At 43.9% G+C, this 21,855-nt stretch overlaps 1 protein-coding gene across 1 annotated transcript in view; it reads left to right on the top strand.

Moving 5' to 3' along the window:
* Positions 1–184: 184 nt before the first annotated feature.
* aco2 (aconitase 2, mitochondrial) overlaps positions 185–21,855 on the top strand; it is an 85,778-nt gene continuing 64,107 nt past the window's right edge. The window contains exons 1-6 of the mRNA XM_063062737.1: positions 185–273; positions 8,880–9,019; positions 11,201–11,459; positions 13,881–13,973; positions 18,484–18,642; positions 20,354–20,504. Of these exons, the coding sequence (XP_062918807.1) occupies positions 238–273; positions 8,880–9,019; positions 11,201–11,459; positions 13,881–13,973; positions 18,484–18,642; positions 20,354–20,504 (838 nt within the window). The 5' untranslated portion in view covers positions 185–237. The remainder of the gene's footprint in view (positions 274–8,879; positions 9,020–11,200; positions 11,460–13,880; positions 13,974–18,483; positions 18,643–20,353; positions 20,505–21,855) is intronic.

Raw genomic sequence — 21,855 nt, forward strand, 5'->3', positions numbered from 1 at the left:
CTATTGTTGTAAGATTTTTAATAAATTTCAACTGCAGCAACGCGTTTCATTGGATGCTTGATATAGACTTTATTTAAAATAGTTAATTAAATAATGATTTTTTTTGAATTTATTTTTCATTGGGAAGAGTCCGCGATTGTAAATTGATATTTCTAATTTAGCGGCTAGGACCTGGGAGGGGTATTAAAGCGGGCGCTGTGACGTCATATCCATGCGGCATCTTTGTCAGTGAACAAAATGGCGACGTACATCCTGACCGCTAGCAGGCTGCAGGTAACGAGCGCGGTCGAACGGCGATCGGAAAAGGCTAGGGGTAGCTGCTTGGCTGGGGGGGGAATCAACTCACCAGAACCACCGCCCAACTGACCTGCAAAGCCCTCCGCCACCATCTCCCGCTGACCTTTTACCACAGCGGTCGGTACCGGGTCACCAGTTCCTCCAACAGCCCAGATTGGAGCTGCTGGATTTCCATGGCAACAGTTCACTAGCTCGAACTCCCGCTTCGGGATTTCGGTAATTGAGGAGGATTAAAATCGCCAAAGAAATAATAATAATAATAAAACATGTGGGAAATAGCGGATCTTATTTTACTCGTAGGAGCCAAGGTGACAGCAAGGTTACACCAGAGCAGTTCCATTCTGGTGGAGACCGCCTAAAGTACAGCCTCCAATTCGTCGCCATAACACTTTATTATCAATTGTGTTTGCGGCTTAAGGAGGCAATTTCACCCCGGCATTTCGAAAAAGTAACTAAGTAATGGACGCAATAAGATTACTAGTGTTGATCTGTTTAGATGCAAAACTGTCAACGCTTAACTATTCTTGCGTGAAAGCCCTTAACCTGTTTTCATTATAAACTAGAGAGCGTCGTGGCTCAACCCAGCATTTAATGTTGCCCTTGAGAAGGTGAACCACCTTAGCCCGCTGCAATGCTTTTGATAAAAATCTCCCTGTTTGCTATATGGGATGGACAATGTAGCACTGATGATATGTTTCAAAATCAGTCTGGTGTGTGACATGTAGGAGCTTTGCAGAGAATGGTATTCCCATGTACTTGTTGCCCTTCCCTGTGAGAAAGGTCATGGGTATTGCAAACCCCTTGCAGGATTCCCTGAAAATTAACTGGCAGGTTGAGTTGGTGGTGAGGAAGGCAAATGCAATGTTGGCATTGATTTCAAGAGGACTGGAATATAAAAGCAAGAGTGTAATGCTGAGGTTTTACAGGGTAATGGTGGGGATGCACTTGAACTATTGTGAGCAGTTTTGGGACTCTGAGAAAGGACATGGAGAGTGGAGAGGATGTTTCCTATAGTAGGGGAGTCTAGGACAAGAAGGCACAGCCTCAGAATCGAGGGACTTCCATTTACAACAGGGATGAGGAATATCTTTAGCCAGAGGGCAGTGAATCTGTGGAATTCGTTGCCCCAGGTGACTGTGGAGGCCAAGTCAGGCTGTAGGTCTGTAGGTGATGATGGTGACTCTGATTGTTCTTGGCAAATTTTTCTACAGAAGTGTTTTGCCATTGCCTTTTTCTGGGCAGTGTCTTTTCAAGATGGGTGACCTCCGGCCATTATCAATGCTCTACAGAGATTACCTGCCTGGCGTTAGTGGTTGCATTAACAGACTTATGATATTCACCGGCTGCTCAAATGACCATCCAACACCTGCTCCCATGGCTTCGCGTGACCATGATCTGGCGGTCTAAGCAGGTGCTACACCTTGCCCAAGGGTGACCTGCAGGCTAGTGGTGGGAAGGAGCAGATTAGAACCCATTGGTAGAGACGTATCTCCACCCAGCCGCCTGGAGGCCAGGGCATTGGGTCTATATCAGGCAGAGGTTGGTAGGTTCTTGATTAGTCATGGTTACAGGGAGAAGGCAGGAGAACGGGGCTGAGATGGAAGTGGATCAGCCATGCGCTGACCCTGTGGTCCACATGGCCAGATTCTGCTCCTACGTCTGATGCAAGTTAGTGCTTTGAGCCATAATGCGCCTGTGCTGGAAGGACTGACTCTTTAGGGTAATTGGTGGAGTGGTTTATTGTTGATGCTTTCTGCAGGCACACTTATCCAGATTGCCATTAGGTTTTCCTCCTACTAACAGATTCACATGCTGGGTAGGCTTTGTGCATCGGTAAGTGATTGAGTCATTGTAGATTATCCATCTGTGACCTTTTCTTACAGCCAAGTGTTTTCTTTACTGATCAGATCAAGTCACTAATTATTCTCTTTAACTACCTTTCTCAGGGAATTGTCTGGCTTCAGTTCTGGTGGTGATGTTGGATGACTGACATGTCATTATCAGTGTAGTGATGACATAGCAGTTAGTTACATGACCGGTAATCCATGCCCTTGCTCGAATGATTCAGAGGCCAGAGTTAAAATCCTATCATGGCAGGAATCGAAAATCAGTTAATAATCTGGAATAGTTTATATTAAAAAGGAACTATTCATTAATAATACACACAAATAATATTGATTGTTGTTAAAATAAGCTCTTTCAGGGGTGGAAATCCTGATGTGGCCTACTGTTATTGAGTCTTAAAACTCTGAAATGGCCACTGAGTATTTTAGCACAATGTAAATAAAGTGGAGTTCCTTTTGCTAAACCGCAGTGATTAGGATTGTTCCAGTTAGTTCAAGAATCAAGTTGGTGAAGGAATGGCCCTGTACTTCCTACCTGGTGGTAGGTGTGGGAAGATGGTATGGCCCATACGGTGGGGATCTTTGACGACGGATGTTGCCTTCTTGAGGCATCACCTCCTGTAGATACTACCAATGGTAGAAAGGGTTGTATCTGTGATGTATTGGGCTGTTCACTGTTCTCTGCAGCTTCTTGTGTTCCTGCACATCTGATGCTTTCAAAAATCCACCTGTGCATGTCGGTTAGAGTGTTTGCTGACAAGCTGAACCTCCTAAGAAAGATTCTGGCGTGCCTTCCTTGTGATTGCATCGATGTGCTGCGCCCAGGACGGGTATGTTAAAGCTGCTAACTCTCTTTGCCACTCATCTCCCAATGTAGGCTGGCACGTGTGTGCCCTCCTTCCATAAACACAAGAGAATACTGCAGATGCTGGAAATCCGAGCAATGCACACAAAATGCTGGAGGAACTCAGCAAGTCAGGCAGCATCTATGGAGGAGAATAAACATTCGACGTTTTGGGCTGAGACCCTTTGGGCCTGCAACCTTGACTATTTATTCCCCTCCGTAGAGATATGGTCCATGAGCAGCAGCCTTATTGGCATCTGCACTACTGAGCTCTGGTGGAATATAGCATGTCTGAATTTAGAAACATCATTGCCGTTTATTAGATCAAGTGTGAATGTTGTGCAGTTCTTGCTGCTTCTGGCCAGGGATGGAAAGGACAATTTGCAAAGCAGAGCTCCAGGTGTAAATTAGCTTCCTTCATATGTGTCTGTTTATTTTTTTTTCTAGAAAAACTTTAACTAATTATAAAATATTCAATCTGTGTCTTTGGTTAGATGTATTTTGATACACATTAATTTTAGGATTGTTGTTCTTTCCCTGGAGTAGAATCAGTATTTAAATTATTTCTCTTCTGTTTTTTTCCTCTGCAACTTGATTTGTTATACAGAATAAAGAATGGTTTCCATGTTAAAGTGGCAGAGCATTTCAGATTGGGTGGTTAAGAAGGCTTAAGGAATGCTTGCTTTTATTATTCGAGGTATTGAGTTCAAAAGTCAAGAAGTTAGGTTGCAACCTTATAGAACTCTGGTTTGGCTATGGTAATGCATTGCATTACTGTGGGACAGCCAAAACAGTATTGTACACAGTTCTGGTCGCCCCACTATAGGAAGGATGTTGAGGCTTTGGAGAGGTGCAGAAGAGGAATCAACTCTTCTCGGGCTTCCAGCCAGGTAGAGGTATCGATTTTAACCGTCGTTTCGATGATAAACTCTGCCACCCTCCTCAGGGGTGAATAGCAGAGTTTCCTGTTGAAATGTCAGAAAAATTGATACCTATACACAGCTGGAAGCCCAAAAAGAGTTTACTTGTTATATACGCTAGGAAAGCACTAGATCCTTTTTCAGTGCAGAAGAGATTTACCAGGATGCTATCATGGGAGGCTGGACAAACTTGGGTTGTTTTCTTTGGAGTGGCAGAGACTGAGGGGGGATCTGATTATTAGATTATGAGAGGCATCGATAGAGTGGACAGGGAGTATCTGTTTCTCAGGGTTGAAATGTCTAATACAGGTGTACATTGAAGGTGAGAGGGGATAGGTTCAAAGGGAATGTGAGGGGTCAGTTTTTTACTCAGAATGGTGGCTGAAATGAGCTGCCTGGTATGGTGGAAGAGACATACATTAAGGCTTTTAAGAGATTAATATGAGGAAGATAGAGGGATTCATTTTTGTGGGTTTTCAATTTACTTTTTAGCTAGTTTGGTACAACATTGTGGACCAATAGGCCTGTTCCTGTGCTGTACTCTCCTCTCTATTGTGTAAATTATGGCCTTTCATATGCTCAATATTCATTATGAGTTTCATAAATATTTTGTTGTCAAGCTCCTTGACTAAATGCCATATTATCTCTTCAGAAACTTGGTGCATGACTGGCTTTACAGTAGAGGCAGTTGGCCATGTTACAAACTGGGCGTGAGGCTGTAAACTAATAACTGAGGTGATTCCAAGGGCAGAGAGTAATGCAAGATTTTCCTCTCCCTCTCACACACTAACTCACTGCAGTTTTATAGATCAAGAAACCTGAACAACCTGGAGGTCAAATGTACCTGTTGTAATTATGTCTCTGCCTAAACTTTGTCAAATGACTTGTCTTTTTTCCCTTCTGCCATTCAATTGAATAGAGTGTGAGAGCCTGGAATGTAAATGACAGAATAGGTCACAGCTACTTGAGAGACTCACTGGGAGTTGAACAGGGTGTTATGTGTAATTTTATATTTATATTTGATTCTCTAAAATTTTAAAATTTTTTTAGAGCTGGGAGTACCACTTTGATTTAATTTCTTTAAAATTGGTTAAAATGTTGAAAGCAATTCAAAATTTCTGAATTTAAAGACAAAATATGGAAGCTGACTGCTCCCCACCTTATTACAAAAAGTGGCTTTGCAGGTGGTCATCAAAGCCCTTTGGTCCCAGAGGCAGTAAGTTCCCATTATTTAAAAATCTGCTTGCAGAGGATATTGTGAATATCAGCTTGCTTCTGCCTTCTGTCTGATATGACCTTGTGCCAAAGAAATGGTTCCATGGAAACTATGCCTTCTTTCCAACTCTGCCAAGGAAAGGAGAGGGATTACAATCCATCTGATATTATTCCATGTGATCCATCGATAGACTCTTTATTTACCTAATGTTGCCTTGCCTCTGTTACCTTGCCTAACTGTTAATGAGTAAGACTGGAGACTGAGACATAAGAGACTGCATGCTGTTGTCTGGAGCCAAACAATCTGCCATAGGAAGTCGGCAGGTAGAAACAAAAGGATGTTCATCAGGTAACACACATAAAAGTTGCTGGTGAACGCAGCAGGCCAGGCAGCATCTCTAGGAAGAGGTGCAGTCGACGTTTCAGGCCGAGGCCCTTCATCAGGACTAACTGAAGGAAGAGTGAGTAAGGGATTTGAAAGTGGGAGGGGGAGGGGGAGATGCAAAATGATGGGAGAAGACAGGAGGGGGAGGGATGGAGCCGAGAGCTGGACAGGTGATAGGCAAAAGGGATACGAGAGGATCATGGGACAGGAGGTCCGGGAAGAAAGACAAGGTGGGGGGGGGGAAACCCAGAGGATGGGCAAGGGGTATATTCAGAGGGACAGAGAGAGAAAAAGGAGAGTGAGAGAAAGAATGTGTGCATAAAAATAAGTAACAGATGGGGTACGAGGGGGAGGTGGGGCATTAGCGGAAGTTAGAGAAGTCGATGTTCATGCCATCAGGCTGGAGGCTACCCAGACGGAATATAAGGTGTTGTTCCTCCAACCTGAGTGTGGCTTCATCTTTACAGTAGAGGAGGCCGTGGATAGACATGTCAGAATGGGAATGGGATGTGAAATTAAAATGTGTAGCCACTGGGAGATCCTGCTTTCTCTGGCGGACAGAGCGTAGGTGTTCAGCAAAGCGGTCTCCCAGTCTGCATCAGGTCTCGCCAATATATAAAAGGTCACATCGGGAGCACCGGACGCAGTATATCACCCCAGCCGACTCACAGATGAAGTGTTGCCTCACCTGGAAGGACTGTTTGGGCCCTGAATTCCACATCCCATTCCCATTCTGACATGTCTATCCACGGCCTCCTCTACTGTAAAGATGAAGCCACACTCAGATTGGAGGAACAACACCTTATATTCCGTCTGGGTAGCCTCCAGCCTGATGGCATGAACATCGACTTCTCTAACTTCCGCTAATGCCCACCTCCCCCTCGTACCCCATCTGTTACTTATTTTTATACACACATTCTTTCTCTCACTCTCCTTTTTCTCTCTCTGTCCCTCTGAATATACCCCTTGCCCATCCTCTGGGTTCCCCCCCCCCACCTTGTCTTTCTTCCCGGACCTCCTGTCCCATGATCCTCTCGTATCCCTTTTGCCCATCACCTGTCCAGCTCTTGGCTCCATCCCTCCCCCTCCTGTCTTCTCCTATCATTTTGGATCTCCCCCTCCCCCTCCCACTTTCAAATCTCTTACTAACTCTTCCTTCAGTTAGTCCTGACAAAGGGTCTCGGCCTGAAACGTCAACTGCACCTCTTCCTAGAGATGCTGCCTGGCCTGCTGCGTTCACCAGCAACTTTTATGTGTGTTGCTTGAATTTCCAGCATCTGCAGAATTCCTGTTGTTGATGTTCATCAGGTTGTGAAGTGGGGTCCTGACGCAGAATGTTGATTGACTCTAGATACTGAGATCTACATTGGTGTCGGGAAGAAGGTTTATTAGAATCCTACTGTCCTTTCCTTCAGCACTTTCAATCTGGGATTGCTTGATTATGGATGTCCTGGGTAGAGGCTGCATTTATGGCTCATCGTGAGCTTCCCTAAGAAGTCTGTGGCAGTAAAAAGTCGACTGTATTTGGGCGACACTGGAGTCAGGCAGAATATCCAGGAATCAGGCCCTTTGGTTTTGTTCACTTATACAGTCAAGTTTTTCCGCATTTCTCCACAGCTGAGCAAATCATATTTCTTCCACGTGCCTATACTTGTTGAAAGCTCTGTTTGAATCTGTTTCTTGAAAGCAAAGTATTTAAAGGCCTCATTATTCCCTACATTCTCCTTATTCTTGGGCCCTCAGCTCCTCAGTGGAGCATCGGCCATCGATGACCTCCCATCTCCATCATCCTCTGAAGTCGATGGTATGGTTGGAGATCATCAACGCTTCTGTAATCCATCGCATCCACTGTATGGGGGACTGGCCTGTACGGCTTCACCAGAGCCCTGTTTGCTGGCTTTACCCATTTCCACCTCATGATGGGGATGTAGGGTTGGACTTACAGGGCCCATTATTCTCTACGCAAGCAGGTAAAAAGAGAATTCTTCAAATTCCACATTTTTGTTTTTTGACCATTATTTTGCTCCTATGGTCCAACAAATGCATGCTAATGTGAGCAACCTTTCTCTATTCATCCTATCCAGGCACAAAAGGGTCCTGGTGACCTCAGTCAAATCTCCCCGAGCCTTTGCTTTAAGGACATTAAGCTCAATATCTCCAACCTAACCTTGAGCAGAGACAAAAAAATTTTATTTACATAGGACATGGGTGAATGAGTTGGCATTTCATGACAGAGAGACTACATAGTTATTCCACCAACTTTTAATTTTTAGAATGAAAAAAATCAAATTCACAAACTCTCTTCTTGGATTTGAATCATTTTTCTTGTATGGTCCAGTAATCCGATAACTTTTACCTCTTGCAATAAACGTTAACAAGCCATTTGCCTTCCTAATTGTGAGGTGTATCTATTTGTTGACTGTGATTTCGTGTACAATGTCACTCAAGTCCTCTGTAACAAAATACCTCATAAATACTGAGCTTTTCTGCTTTTTTCACTCATTTTGGAAGGTAGTAATGGCAAGTCAATAGTGGATTTATTCTCTGCTGTCTCCAGTTAGCTCTGCATATTGTTCTTGGATACTTGCCTACCATTTTTATCAAAGTTCAAAGTACATTTATTACCCAAAGTATGTGTACATTATGCAACCTTAAGATTCTTCTTTCTATGGGAAGCCACAAAACAAAGAAACCCCAAAAGAACCCATTTAGAAAAGAAAGAAGGCTGTCAAGCACCCAATGTGCAGAGAGAAAAATAAATCATAAATAAATAATAGAAGTTATGAAATAGCATTCAGAACTGAAGTTTTACCAAAGACATGAAGCCAGGCACTACTGCAGCCGGAGCAATTCACAGCCTCATTTCAGTGCAGAGATGAGTAAACGTTTTGGAGCAGTGATCAGAACTAGGCAGAACCTGCCCGCTTCTCACTCTTGAACCGCTATTGGGCCTGGACCCCACCACCGCAATTTGGCCCAAATTTGACCATTCCAATTAGTCCCAGGGCTTAAATCATCGGGTCATTCCTTGCTCTCGGGCATGCCTCGATTCTGCGTTGACCCCGCTTCCGCTGGCCTTGATCATGCCTCACCTCCGCCTCTGCTCGCCTCTCCACTGTTAATGGTGATAGTTATTAATAACATGTTTAGTAGTTTTCTTTGTGATGTTTGCCACCGATAAGCAGTCTCCGGGCTTCACCAGTGTCATCTTAAACCAGAAACTATCGAGTTGTAACACATTTGATAGAACATCCATGGGACGTTCATTGCCAGGCTAGATTGCAACCTTAATCAACCACTTTCTAGACTTCGCAGTGCAATTAAAGATGCCTTTCTGAGGACTGTTCATGACGTATTGTTTTCATATGTTGCAGCAAGCCCTGAGCCATGGGGTCCGGAGGTACCATCTCTCCGCTGTGTGTTGGCGGGCCAAAATAGCCATGAGTCGCTTCGAGCCCAGTGAGTACGTCAATTATGAGTTGCTGCGGAAAAACGTTGACATCGTTCACAAAAGGTAAAGAGGAAGTACCTTCAGATGTTTGAAGGGATTGGCTAGAATGTTAAGCTTCAGCTGTGTGGATAACATGATGTGCTCAAGATTGAGAGAGGTACTATCTAGAGCAGAAACATGGATCTATTAGCACCAAGTGGCCTTTCCTGTGTTATAAATGATATTATGCTTCAGTAAATCACCAACACGAGAAAGTCTGCAAGTGCTGGAAGTCCAAAGCAACCCACAGAGAATGTCACCTGACCTGCTGAGTTCCTCCAGCATTCTGTGTTTATATTTAGTATTCCAGCAGTTTTAGATGTGGGATATCAAAGCTTATTTTCCAGTGCATTCCTACACCTTCTGCCTTGTGCACTTTTCCATTTTTCAGCCATGATGAAATGGTGGAGTAGATTCGATGGGCCAAATGGCCTAATGCTACTCTTACATCTTATGGTCTTATTTGTAGCTGTATACCCGGACCCCACGGCTCAGGGCTTGCTGCAATGTGTGAAAGCAATACATAATGGCTAATCCACAAAAAGGCATCTTTGATTGCACTTGTGTCCAGCCATTTGCAATGCACCCAGCCCCTGAGCTCCTGCACATCATTGAGAACGGGATCTTTCGCTGTATATTGCCTCTCCTCATTCTTCCTGCCAAAATGCGTCACCTCACGTCTCTGTGCATTAATTTTTATCTAGCAAGTGCCTGCCCATTGTAGCAGATTGAATTATTTACTATTGCAATCTTGTCCTCAAAGCTAAGATGCGTGAAGTTCACAATTGCGCTATGTTTTGAGTCATCTGAAAATTTAGATATTGTGGCTTGCACCCTCCACCCCACCACCCACAACCAGGTCAATGCATAGAATAAGGAAGTCCAAAGACTTGGCAAAAAAGCAATAAGGCCGTGGAGAAAGACGTACTTCCCTGGGGCAAGCCAAAGTAAACATTCCAAGTCCTACCTAGCTGGGCACCTTAAGAGGTGACTGAGACATGTGCAATTCTGTGCTTTATCAATAGACACATGGAGTATAAAAGTAGGGAATTTATGAAAAAGCTTTATAAATCATGATATAGTCTTGGCTGGAGTATTGTGTTCATTTCTGATTACATAAGGCCGATGTTGGAGAGAATACTGAAAATAGCTCATGGGATGAGGAACTACAGGTACAAGGATAGATTAGCGGTGCTGGGACATATTTTTGGAGAAGCATAGGCTACAGAGAGATTTGATTAAAATAGATAAAATAATGATGGGTCAGAACAGTCAGCAGATGTGGTGCAAGTGAGTTCTGTTGTGGCCTTTGAGGAACTGCATAAATATATGTGAAGAAGAAAAATCAAAACTATGGGAAAAGGTTAGCGGGGAGGTTCTTGGCAACTTTTTCTACAGGAGTGGTTTGTCATTGCCTGCTTCTGGTGGTGTCTTTACAAGACGGGTGACCCCAGCCATTATCAATACTCTTCAGAGATTGCCTGGCATCAATGGTCACATAACCAGGATTTGTGATGTGCACCAGCCGCACACACGATCATACACCACCTGCTCCCATGTGATGCTGATCGGGGGACTAAGCGGATGCTACACCTTGCCCAAGGGTGACCTGCAGGCTAGTGGAGGGAAGGAGAGCCTTGCACCTCCTTTGGTAGAGACATGTCTCCACCCTGCCTCCCAAAGCATAACCAGGATTTGTGAATGCACCAGCTGCTCATATGACCATCCACCACCTGCTTCAATGGCTTCACGTGACCCTGGTCAGGGGCGTGGGGGGCTAAGAAGGTGCTACACCTTGCCCAAGGGTGACCTGCAGGCTAGCGGAGAGGAGTGTCTTACACCTCCTTTGGTAGAGGCGTATCTCCACTCTAACGCCCTGATAAACACATTACACTGTAATTTATACCCGCACGTCGCTGACAGTGTAGAGTCAACAGTTTTTGTCATGGATAAAGATCAGGCAGTTATAATGGCAGTAGATAATAACTTAATTGAAAATGCAGACTGAAAGTTAATTCTCAAACTTTGTCTTGCGTTGCTGTTTTTGCAAAATAATGAGGGATTATCTTGAGTATTGTGTGAAGATAAGATATGCAGCTATATTGTAAATACAAAACATTTTATTTCTTTCCATACAATTTTTTTTGAGATGGTTTTTCATATTTATGGCATATTTGTAACATTCGGTCTTGTCGTCTCTGTTAGGTTGGACAAACCCTTGACACTTTCAGAGAAGATTGTTTATGGTCACTTAGAGGATCCTGTTAACCAAGCGATAGGTCGCGGGAAAACCTACCTGCGCCTCCGTCCTGATCGGGTGGCGATGCAAGATGCCACTGCCCAGATGGCCATGCTTCAGTTCATCAGCAGTGGCTTGTCCCGGGTAGCAGTGCCATCTACAATCCACTGTGACCACTTAATTGAGGCTCAGGTCGGCGGAGAAAAGGATCTGGCAAGAGCCAAGGTACTTTATTTAGACTTTAAGGCTTTTGATGCTTTGATGAGATGCTATGTAATTGAAAAATCCTCCTCTGCCCTAAGAACAGCCTTGGGTATTGTGCCTATTTAAAAGAATACGGCTGCTTGCTTTTCTCTCTTGTCACTACTTCATTCTGTATCTTCAATTCAACTTCTTTTTCCCAAACTCCTTTCTCATCTCTGATTGCTGTTGCTTCTATTCGTTTTTCTCTTCCGTGAAGAATGTATGCTTAAGTGATACTCCAAAAGCACTGTAATTATTGTCACAAGCTGGTGAACCTATAAACCTGCTTTTCTCCACCTACACTCTCCCAAAGAGGGGTTACAAAATCAAAGACCAGTTTATTGTCAAATACACTCAGTGGCCACTTTACTAGTTACAGCTGTGCAGTGCTTGTAATGCAATATCTTATCAACTGATCATGTGGCAGCAACTCAATGCATAAAAGCATGTAGACATGGTCAAGAAGTTCAGTTGTAGTTCAAGCCAAACATCAAAATGGGGAAGAACTGTGATCTAAGTGACTTTGACCATGGAAAGTGCTGATCTCCTGGGATTTTCACACACATTAGTATCTAGAGTTTACAGAGAGTGGTGCAATAAGCAAAAAACATGCAGTGTGCGGCAGTTCTGTGGGTGAAAACACCTCATTAATGAGACAGGTCAGAGGGGAATGGCCAGATTGATTCAAGCAGACAGGAAGGTGACAGTAACTCAAATAATCATGCACTACAACAGTGATGTGCAGAAGAGCATCTCTGAACGCACGGCGCGTTGAATCTTGAAGTGGATGGGCAAAATCAGCAGAAGATCACGAACATACACTCAGTGGCCATTTTATTAAGTACAGGAGGTACCTAATAAAGTGATCGCTTGAGTGTACACAATGTAAAACTTGCAGCAACATTCAGAGACATGTAAACATAAAATATACACAGTTTTTATAAGAAAACACAATTTGAACAAAGACAAGTTCATTTTAATCCAAAGTGGTCATTATGTTGCTGAAATGTAGTGGTGATTTGGCGGTTGGTTCAAGAACTGAATGGTTGAAGGGAAGTAGTTGTTCTTGAACGTGGTGGTATTGGACTGCTGTACCTACTGCCCAAAGGTAGCTGTTAAAAGATGGCATGGCCCTGATGGTAGGGTGCTTTGATGAAAGATGTTGTCTTCTTGAGTGACGGAGGATGGGAGGTGACCTGATAGAGGTGTATAAGATGATGAGAGGCATTGATAATGTGGATAGTCAGTGGCTTTTTCCCAGGGCTGAAATGGCTAGCAATAGACAATAGGTGCAGGAGTAGGCTATTCAGCCCTTCGAGCCAGCACCGCCATTCACTGTGATCATGGCTGATCATCCACAATCCCTTTTCCTGCCTTCTCCCCATATTCCTTCACTCCGCTATCTTTAAGAGCTCTATCTAACTCTTTTTTGAAAGAATCCAGAGAATTAGCCTCCACTGCCTTCTGAGGCAGAGCATTCCACAGAACCACAACCCTCTGGGTGAAAAAGATTTTCCTCAACTCCGTTCTAAATTGTCTACCCCTTATTCTTAAACTGCTAGAAACTATTTCTAGCACGAAAAGGCACAGTTTTTAGGTGCTTGGAAGCAGGTACAGAGGAGATGTCAGGGGTAAGTTTTTTTACGCAGAGAGTGGTGAGTGTATGGAATGGGCTGCCGGTGATGGTGGGGGAGGCGGATACAGTGGGGTCTTTTAAGAGGCTCCTGGACAGGTACATGGAGCTCAGAAAAATAGAGGGCTAGGGGTAACCCTCGGTAATTTCTAAGGTAAGGACATGTTCGACACAGCTTTGTGGGCTGAAGGGCCTGTATTGTGCTGTAGGTTTTCTATGTTTCTTGAGGCAGCACCTCCTGTAGATACTACTGGTGGTGGGGAAGGACATCCCAAGATGTACTCGGCAGGGTCGCTCTCTGCAGCTTCTTGCATCCTGCACATTAGAGTTGCCGTATAACGCCATTTAATTAACTCCCCCCCCCCGCCCCGCTGTTCCTGCAATTCCTTCTCATTCTCCCTCCTCCTCCCTCCCTTTAGCTTCACACCTGCCTTTCTCCTCCCCCTTTCTCCCTTGACTGCTTGGTCTCTACGATCTTTTTTTTGAGGCTTGTCATGGGCAATGCTAATAATATTTTCCACCCCAGCCCATTTATTCCTCTTTCAAAATCCTCCAAAATTACCAGTAATGTTTGTCAATAAACTGTGAAAGGGTCACACATCTGACAAGACTAAGTGTAACTAACGGATTAATGATTCATTTGCCTCTTTCATCACCATCTTTGTGGTTGCATTGTTTCCACCACCTGGTCAAAGGCTTGAATTGAGCATCTGATTCGCCAAAGTGGCTTGTTTTCCATTCAGATCATTAATGTAATCTTTCCTTTGTAGGATCTGAATGAAGAAGTTTATAATTTCTTGGCAACGGCAGCTGCGAAGTATGGGGTCGGCTTTTGGAAACCTGGTTCTGGCATCATCCATCAGGTAAAGAATGAAATCTCATTTCCAGCTCTCACTTTGAAGTCTGCCTTCACCTCCCTGTCCCCGGGGAGCAGCACATTAATTATCAGCTACTGTTTCCTATTGCACAAGCAAACAAAGCCTAAAGGACTCAGTGAGATTCATCTTTATTTTCCACTCTTTCCGAACATAACCATGAGCGGAACCGATGACAAAACAAATCCCACTTTGATTGAAATGCCTCCTCCCCACTCCAAACATAAAACAGCCAGCACGACACACCAGGGCATTGCTGACTCTTGTACACACGTAAGCTACAGGCAGCCAGCACTTGGTCCTTACTAAATGCCGTTTTATAAAAGAGCATGTAGCTGTTACAGATTGGATGTTGTCACTGCAAGGCAAGACTGAATAGAGTGCATCAAAGGCATCTTTGATCTCAGCAGGTGAAAGGTGGCATCTACTCGGCAGTGTTGTCCCTGCCATCCCCTTTATTTAACAACTTCTCATTTATTCTTGCTACCCCTGGAGGCTGCACACAGGAGTTCTACTTTGCTTTGGCCTTGTGCCTTTGCAGAGCAATACCGACCCAACTGGCTGTTTGTACCGTCTGTCTGTCTGTCTAGGTACCATATCCGATGCGGACTTTGGTGACCATGGTTTTCCATATAGATCTATCCTTTGTTTTTTGGGTGACTTCCATTTCCTCGATGTGTAGCCACCTGGCTATGCTTTTGTTGCACATAAGCCGAGGTCTTCCTCTAGGTTTGCTCCCCTCAATCTTTCCAGAGAGTATGAGTTTTTCTAGTTCATCTTTCTGCATGATGAGTCCGAGGAATCTGAGTTGTCTTTCTGTTATCCTGACGAAGGGTCTCGGCCCGAAACGTCGACTGTACCTCTTCCTAGAGATGCTGCCTGGCCTGCTGTGCTCACCAGCAACTTTGATGTGTGTTGCTTGTCTTTCTCTAATTGTTGGTATGAGTGATCGAACTGCTTGGGCTCTTCTGAGAACTTCTTCATTTGATGTGTGTGTGGTCTATGATATTTTTAACATTCTCCTGTAGAAGATTGCATCAACTTCTAGAACTCAAATTTCAGTTTACCAAACTAAACATTTCCAATTACAGCCCTATGATGGTAAAACTATTTGCTGTTAAATGTTACGGCAAGGGACCCACTCATTCCCCAGTCGAACTGTGGTGTAGTGACCAAGAATGTCAGAGTACACACCAAATACTCCACTTTGCAAGGCTCTGGGGTGCAAGTGCACAGTCTGATCAGTTTAACATTCAACTATTTGTTTTTATTAATAGAATATTTCAGCACTTTCATCTTGTACACAATCTGTAGAGTAATCCAGAAATGACTGGCAACACCTACTGAGCTGAGTGTGACAGCTCGAGCTTGCTTTTGTTTCTATCTGGAGTGACTTCATTTTCTTATCCTTCCATGTGATCCAATTACAATCAGGACCTGGCTTCCACGGCCTCCTCCACTGTAAAGATGAAGCCCACGGCCTCCTCTACTGTAAAGATGAAGCATGATCTCCCAGTGGCCACACATTTTAATTCCACATCCCATTCCCATTCTGATATCCACGGCCTCCTCTACTGTAAAGATGAAGCCACACTCAGGTTGGAGGACCAACACCTTATATTCCATCTGGGTAGCCTCCAACCTGATGGCATGAATATTGACTTCTCTAACTTCCACTAATGCCCCACCTCCCCCTCGTACCCCATCCGTTATTTATTTATATACACACATTCTTTTTCTCTCTCTCCTTTTTCTCCCTCTGTCCCCCTCACTATACCCCTTGCCTATCCTCTGGGCTTCCCCCCCCTCCCCCTTTTCCTTCTCTCTGGGCCTCCTGTCCCATGATCCCCTCATATCCCTTTTGCCAATCAACTGTCCAGCTCTTGGCTCCATCCCTCCCGCTCCTGTCTTCTCCTATCATTTCGGATCTCCCCCTCCCCCTCCCACTTTCAAATCTCTTACTAGCTCTTCTTTCAGTTAGTCCTGACGAAGCGTCTCGGCCCAAAACGTCGACTGTACCTCTTCCTAGAGATGCTGCCTGGCCTGCTGTGTTCACCAGCAACTTTGATGTGTGTTGCTTGAATTTCCAGCATCTGCAGATTTCCTCGTGTTTGCGTTCCTATTCTCCCCTCGATCCAGTGAATCTTGCCCAAGTCTTGCCTGATCTGGCTTCATTGATTTTAATATCCTGAACGGCCAAAACGTTTCATTCATGTCAGTTTTGAGATTTTGAGTGAAGCGCAGACACACTTGTGCTTCCACAGGATTCTTGGCGTCCTGAAGAGTCTGCTCAGTTTGAAGGTAATGCTCTTTAACTCTAGCCAGCGGTAGTTTGGGTTTAGAGACTGAGAAAAGCAGCACGGTAGGTAGCACAGTGGTTAGCATAAGGCTATTACGATGACAGCCATAAGGTGGGTGTTCAATGCCCACCGTAGTCTGTAAGGAGCTTGAACGTTTTTCCATTGACCACTTCGGTCTCCTCCAGGTTCTCCCACTTCCTCCCGCGTTCCAGAGTTGTGGCCCCTGGAAGTGCGGCGACAGTTGCGGGCTGTCCCTCCTAATCCTCGCTGATTTGATTTAGCGCTAACGGCACATTTCACAATACATTTGACAAATAAAGCTCATATTTCTGATCTTTATTTTCTTCCTAATGAAATTACAAAAAAAAACTCTTGCTGAGTCATTGTTTGGGTACTGTATGCAGTTTTGGGTAGCACATTATGAAAAATATTATCTTAAACTTCAAGAATGAAGGAGGCCTACTAGGTCGATACCACAAATGAGGGCTTATGTGAGTTTATGCTAGTTGAAGAGTTAATGGAAACTATTACAATGATCCAGGGCAGTTGTAGAATTAACGGAGAGAGTTTTTTTGGGGGGTGGGGTGGAGTCTGTACTGTTAGCTTATGGTCTGTGCGATAGATTGAGCTCACAAGAAATTGTTTTCTTGCCGTCAGTGCTTGGGACCATGATGTTTACCTGTATAGATAACCAATGATTTCATATATGTGCAGCTTGCATGAGCTACAATAGAGAAATCACAAACATGAAAAAATCTTCTGCAACTTGTGTTTCTTTGGTTTTATGGTGTTGTTCAATAGTCCACCAGGACTCTAGCTTCATGTACTAAGATACAGGAAGGTGAGCTACTCTTTTAGAAATTCTTCGCAGTCTACTCCAATAATTTGCATGAGGAGACTAAACGTATCTATGTTCCCCAATGCCGGGTCATCCAATATTTCCATCCTGTCCTTGAAATCTAGAGCAACACACACAAACCGCTGGAGGAACTGAGCAGTCAGGCGGTGTTTATGGATGGGAATAAACAGTCAACGTTTCAGGCCGAGACCCTTCGTCTGGACTTGGGGTGGTATGGCAGTGTAATAGTTAGCACAGTGCTTTACAGTACCAGCGACCTGGGTTCAACTCCTGCCGCTGCCTGTTAGGAGTTTGTACGTTTTCCCCATTACCATGTGGGTTTCCTCTGGGTGCTCCAGTTTCCTCCCACAATTAGTTAGTCATTGATAGGTTAATTGGTCATTGGGAATTATCCCGTGATTAGGCAAGAGTTAAATCGGGTTGCTGGCGACGTGGCATGAAGGGCCAGAAGGGCCTGTTCCGCACTGTATCTTAATTAATAACTCGATGAAAGCTGAGTGGTAGTGTAAGTTCCGAGAGGACAGAGTGGGTAATAGGGAGATCGAGTGTATGTACAGGGACTTGACAGATGGAAGCTAGTCCAGAAGAGGTGAGATCGTGTGGGTGCTGGGGAAGAAGTAGAAAAATGGTGTATTTAACAAATGGAGTGAAATTGGGAAACGTTATTGTTCAATGGGGCCTGCATGATTTTTTAAAAAATATAAATCACTGCAAGTTAAAGAGTAGAGAAAACAAGCGATTAGAAGGCAGATTGTACATTGGCTTTTACTACAAGAGGTGTTGAGTTCAAAGGCAATGAAGTCGCACTTCACCTCAAATACCAGATACTGCTCTGGTCTTCCTAACTAAAGATATACAGTGACAAAGGTTCACCAGGTTGATTCCTGAGTGGTTCTCCTACGACTAAGCAGACTAGGCCTTATCTCTGTGGTTTAGAAAAATGTGAGGTGATCAGATTGGGGATTGACAGGATAATTGCATGTTTCCTCAAGCTGGGACATTTAAAACCAGGGCCAAAGTCTCAAAATAAGTTATTAGTCACTCAGAACTGAAATAAGAAATTTCTCCACCAGAGGATAGTGTGTTTGTGAATGCTCAGTCACTGAACATATGGAGATTGAGGGAATCAAAGGATGTGGCGTTAGAATGAGAAAGTGGAGCTAATGGGTGAAAAAAATCGATGATTTTAGTCAATGGGAGAATAGATAGGAATATCTGAACTGTCTGTTCCTGTCTCTACATCTGATCTTTTTCTTGTTTTCTGACATAAAACCAATTAGAAGTTTTACTGAGAAGCAGCCTCCAATGACTACTGATGTACGTGGGGTCTCATTTACAGATTATTTTGGAGAACTATGCTTATCCTGGTGTGCTGCTGATTGGAACAGACTCACATACTCCAAATGGTGGTGGTCTGGGTGGCATCTGTATTGGAGTCGGAGGAGCAGATGCAGTGGATGTGATGGCTGGGATTCCATGGGAACTAAAGTGTCCAAAGGTAAAATGCCTGCTTTGATCTGTTAAATAACGTCGTTTGAACTGAGACCTGTTGGTGCTGAAATATTTAAGCCCTCTTTGCATTTTCTTTAAAAGCATGCAAGGGTGCTTCGGTTGTTCCGGGCACTGTGTACTATGGTTGAAACATACTCTGCTTAAGAACACTGAGTTGTGAATATGTTGTTAAAACCTGCTTTTATATCAAACCAAAACATTTCTAAGAACTTCACCGGAGGAGTTGTATTGAAACACAAGCAAATGGCAAATGGTTATTCTTTCCAGGCTTTTGGAGAACATCAGTTTTCTGCTTTACTTGTTATATTACAGGTGATGATAATTTAGCCCATTGGGTCCATATTAGCTCCTGATTCCATCAATCATGTTCACCCTCTTTATTACTCTATAATCCTGCGACATTCTCCCCTCCTCCCCCTCGTCTTCTTTTTTTTAAAATCTTTATGTCAGTGGGTAAGGAGATAGGCTAGGTTCTATCTCAAGTGTAATTGGATCAACTTTTCTTAGAACATAGAACATAGCACGAGAAACCAAGAACCCTTCAGCCCACAAAGTCACAATAAAGTAACCAAAACTAATGCTTCCTACCTACACAATGTCCTTATCCCTCCGTCGTCCTCATTTTTGTGTTCCTATCTAAACGTCTCTTAACAGCCTTTAAGGTATTTGCCTCTACAACCATACCAGGCATCCACTACTCTCTGAGTAGAAGATCAGGGACATTTCTTTAGTTTTGTTATTTTGATGATGTTGGTGCAAGGTGGGGGGAATGGATTAAAAGTAGTGAAATGCTTCTGGTCATCACCTACCAGAAAGTTCACATGTTGGATGAGGAAAGATTCAGAATTGTCCTGGGATTGATACCCTCCTCCCCCAGCCACTTGATCAAATTGATTATCAGTATTTAAATCAATACCAGGCAAGCCTGTTCAAAGATGTTGATATTTCAGATCAATGGGTGTGATTTATCAAATGTTACAACCCTCGTGCGAATTCAATTCCTGTACATCAGGGGGTCCCAGCCTTTTTTTTATTAAAGTCTGCCACAAGCCTTGTGGCTCATCAGGCCAGTGCTTATGCCAGTTTCTGTAGCGGGAAGCGACTGAGAGTACGAGACTCCCCCCCCCCCAGGATAGGATGCCAGTCTAGCGCGAGGTTAACCCCCAGGATTTTTGCCTGCACCCATTCGCAGCTGGGTAGACTGGAGCATTGTGTGGTTTAGTGCCTTGCTCAAGGACACACATGCTGCCTCGGCTGAGGCTCGAACCCACGACCTTCAGATCGCTAGTCCAACGCCCTAACCACTTGGCCATGTGCCACACAACCTTTTTTATACCGTGGACCAATACCATCAAACAGGGCGTCCATGGACCCCAGGTTGGGAACCCATGCTGTACAGGCAGATTGAGAGATCTCTATTACATTGGTCCGGTGAGCTGCATCAGAGTAAATCAATGCCTTTACTGTAGAAGAATCAAGGCATAAGTTTGGGATTTATTGTTTACTAATTGTATATATTTCTCTGTTCTATGCGTAAGCTTCAAAACCAGTTAGAACCTCGGCACTAAAGTTGATCTGTTCTGTGCTGAAGGTGAATTGTTTTACCAAAGCAAACTGATTCAAAGATTGCTCGTACCTTACTGTGGCGGAAGCTGCTCTCTCGTGTTGTAAAATAAAACACGTTCTTTGTTCATTAGGTTATCGGAGTGAAGCTCACAGGACATTTGTCAGGCTGGACGTCACCAAAGGATGTTATCCTGAAAGTGGCAGGCATTCTGACAGTTAAAGGGGGCACTGGCGCAATAGTGGAATATCATGGGCCAGGTGTGGAGTCCATATCATGCACAGGTACAGAAAGCTAAAGCTTCACTGTAACATATGATTGATTGTGTTTACAATATTGCCTCCCTCTGCTTTCCATCTACAGGCTTACTGTTCCTTGATAAATGTCTTTAATATCTCTGCTACTTTACTTGTCTTTGGTCCTTTACAAGTTTGCACCATTTTCCAGCATAATTCTGTTTACAATAAATATTGTTTAAGTCTTAAAACCAAACAAAAGACCATAAGACATAAGAGCTGAATTAGGCCATTTGGCCCATCAAGTCTGCTCCGCTGTTCGATCATGGCTGATATATTATCCCTCTCAACCCTATTCTGCCTTCTCTGTGTACACAAGTTCCCATCTATCTCTGGTTCTATGCTGATCTTTACCCTATGTGAACTATTTACTAGCTAGCTATGTGCCCTGGTTTCACACATAGGGGCCTATAATGTGCCGTCTTGTCAAAACACAGGAATGCTCAATAAATGCACAATAGAATAATAACCAAACTAGAACCAATGAAGGGCCGCACCAACTTCATTAATTCTATTATGGTTAGTATTCTATTATGCATTAAGTGTGCAAAAGACAACAAACTTTGCAAGTACAAAAAGAAAGGTATAATAATAAATAAATAAGCAATAAATATCAAAAAACGTGAAATTGAAGAGTCCTTGAGAGTGAGTCCATAGGTTGTGGGAGCACTTCAATGATGGGGCAAGTGAAATTATCCCCTCTGGTTCAAAGGGCTGATGGCTGAGGGGTAATAACTGTTCCTGAACCTGGTAGTATGTGTCCTGAGGTTCCTGTACCTTCTTCCTGATGGCAGCAGCGAGAAGAGAGCATGTCTTGGGTGGTGGAGATCCCAACAGTGCTTCGTATCAATGGTGGTGGGGGGGGGAGGGCTTTACCCGTGATGGATTGGGCTGTATCCACTATTTTTTGTAGGATTTTCTGTCTAAGGGATTGGTGTTTCTATACCAGGCCGTGATGCATCCAGTCAATACAATCGGCCCTCCTTATCCGCGGGTTCCGCATGTGTTGATTCAACCAACCCCAGATCAGGAAAACCCGGAAGTTCTCTCTCCAGCACTCGTTTGAGCACTTTTTCTTGTTATTATTCCATAACCAATACAGTATAACAACTATTTACATAGCATTTACATTGTATTAGGTATTATAAGTAATCTAGAGATGATTTACAGCTGATTGCGCTTATGCCGGCCGGTTTAGAGAACAGAGCGGCGGACACCCCAGCTGAAATCTAGAGGAAAACACACAGAGGATGCAGAGAGGGATCAAAAAGGCGAGGAAAGAGGACCGGGTCGAGATTTCTTTTATTAACCAATTTCCCTCGGGATCAATAAAGTATGA

Source organism: Mobula hypostoma, chromosome 11, assembly GCF_963921235.1.
Source record: "Mobula hypostoma chromosome 11, sMobHyp1.1, whole genome shotgun sequence".
NCBI lineage: Eukaryota > Metazoa > Chordata > Chondrichthyes > Myliobatiformes > Myliobatidae > Mobula > Mobula hypostoma.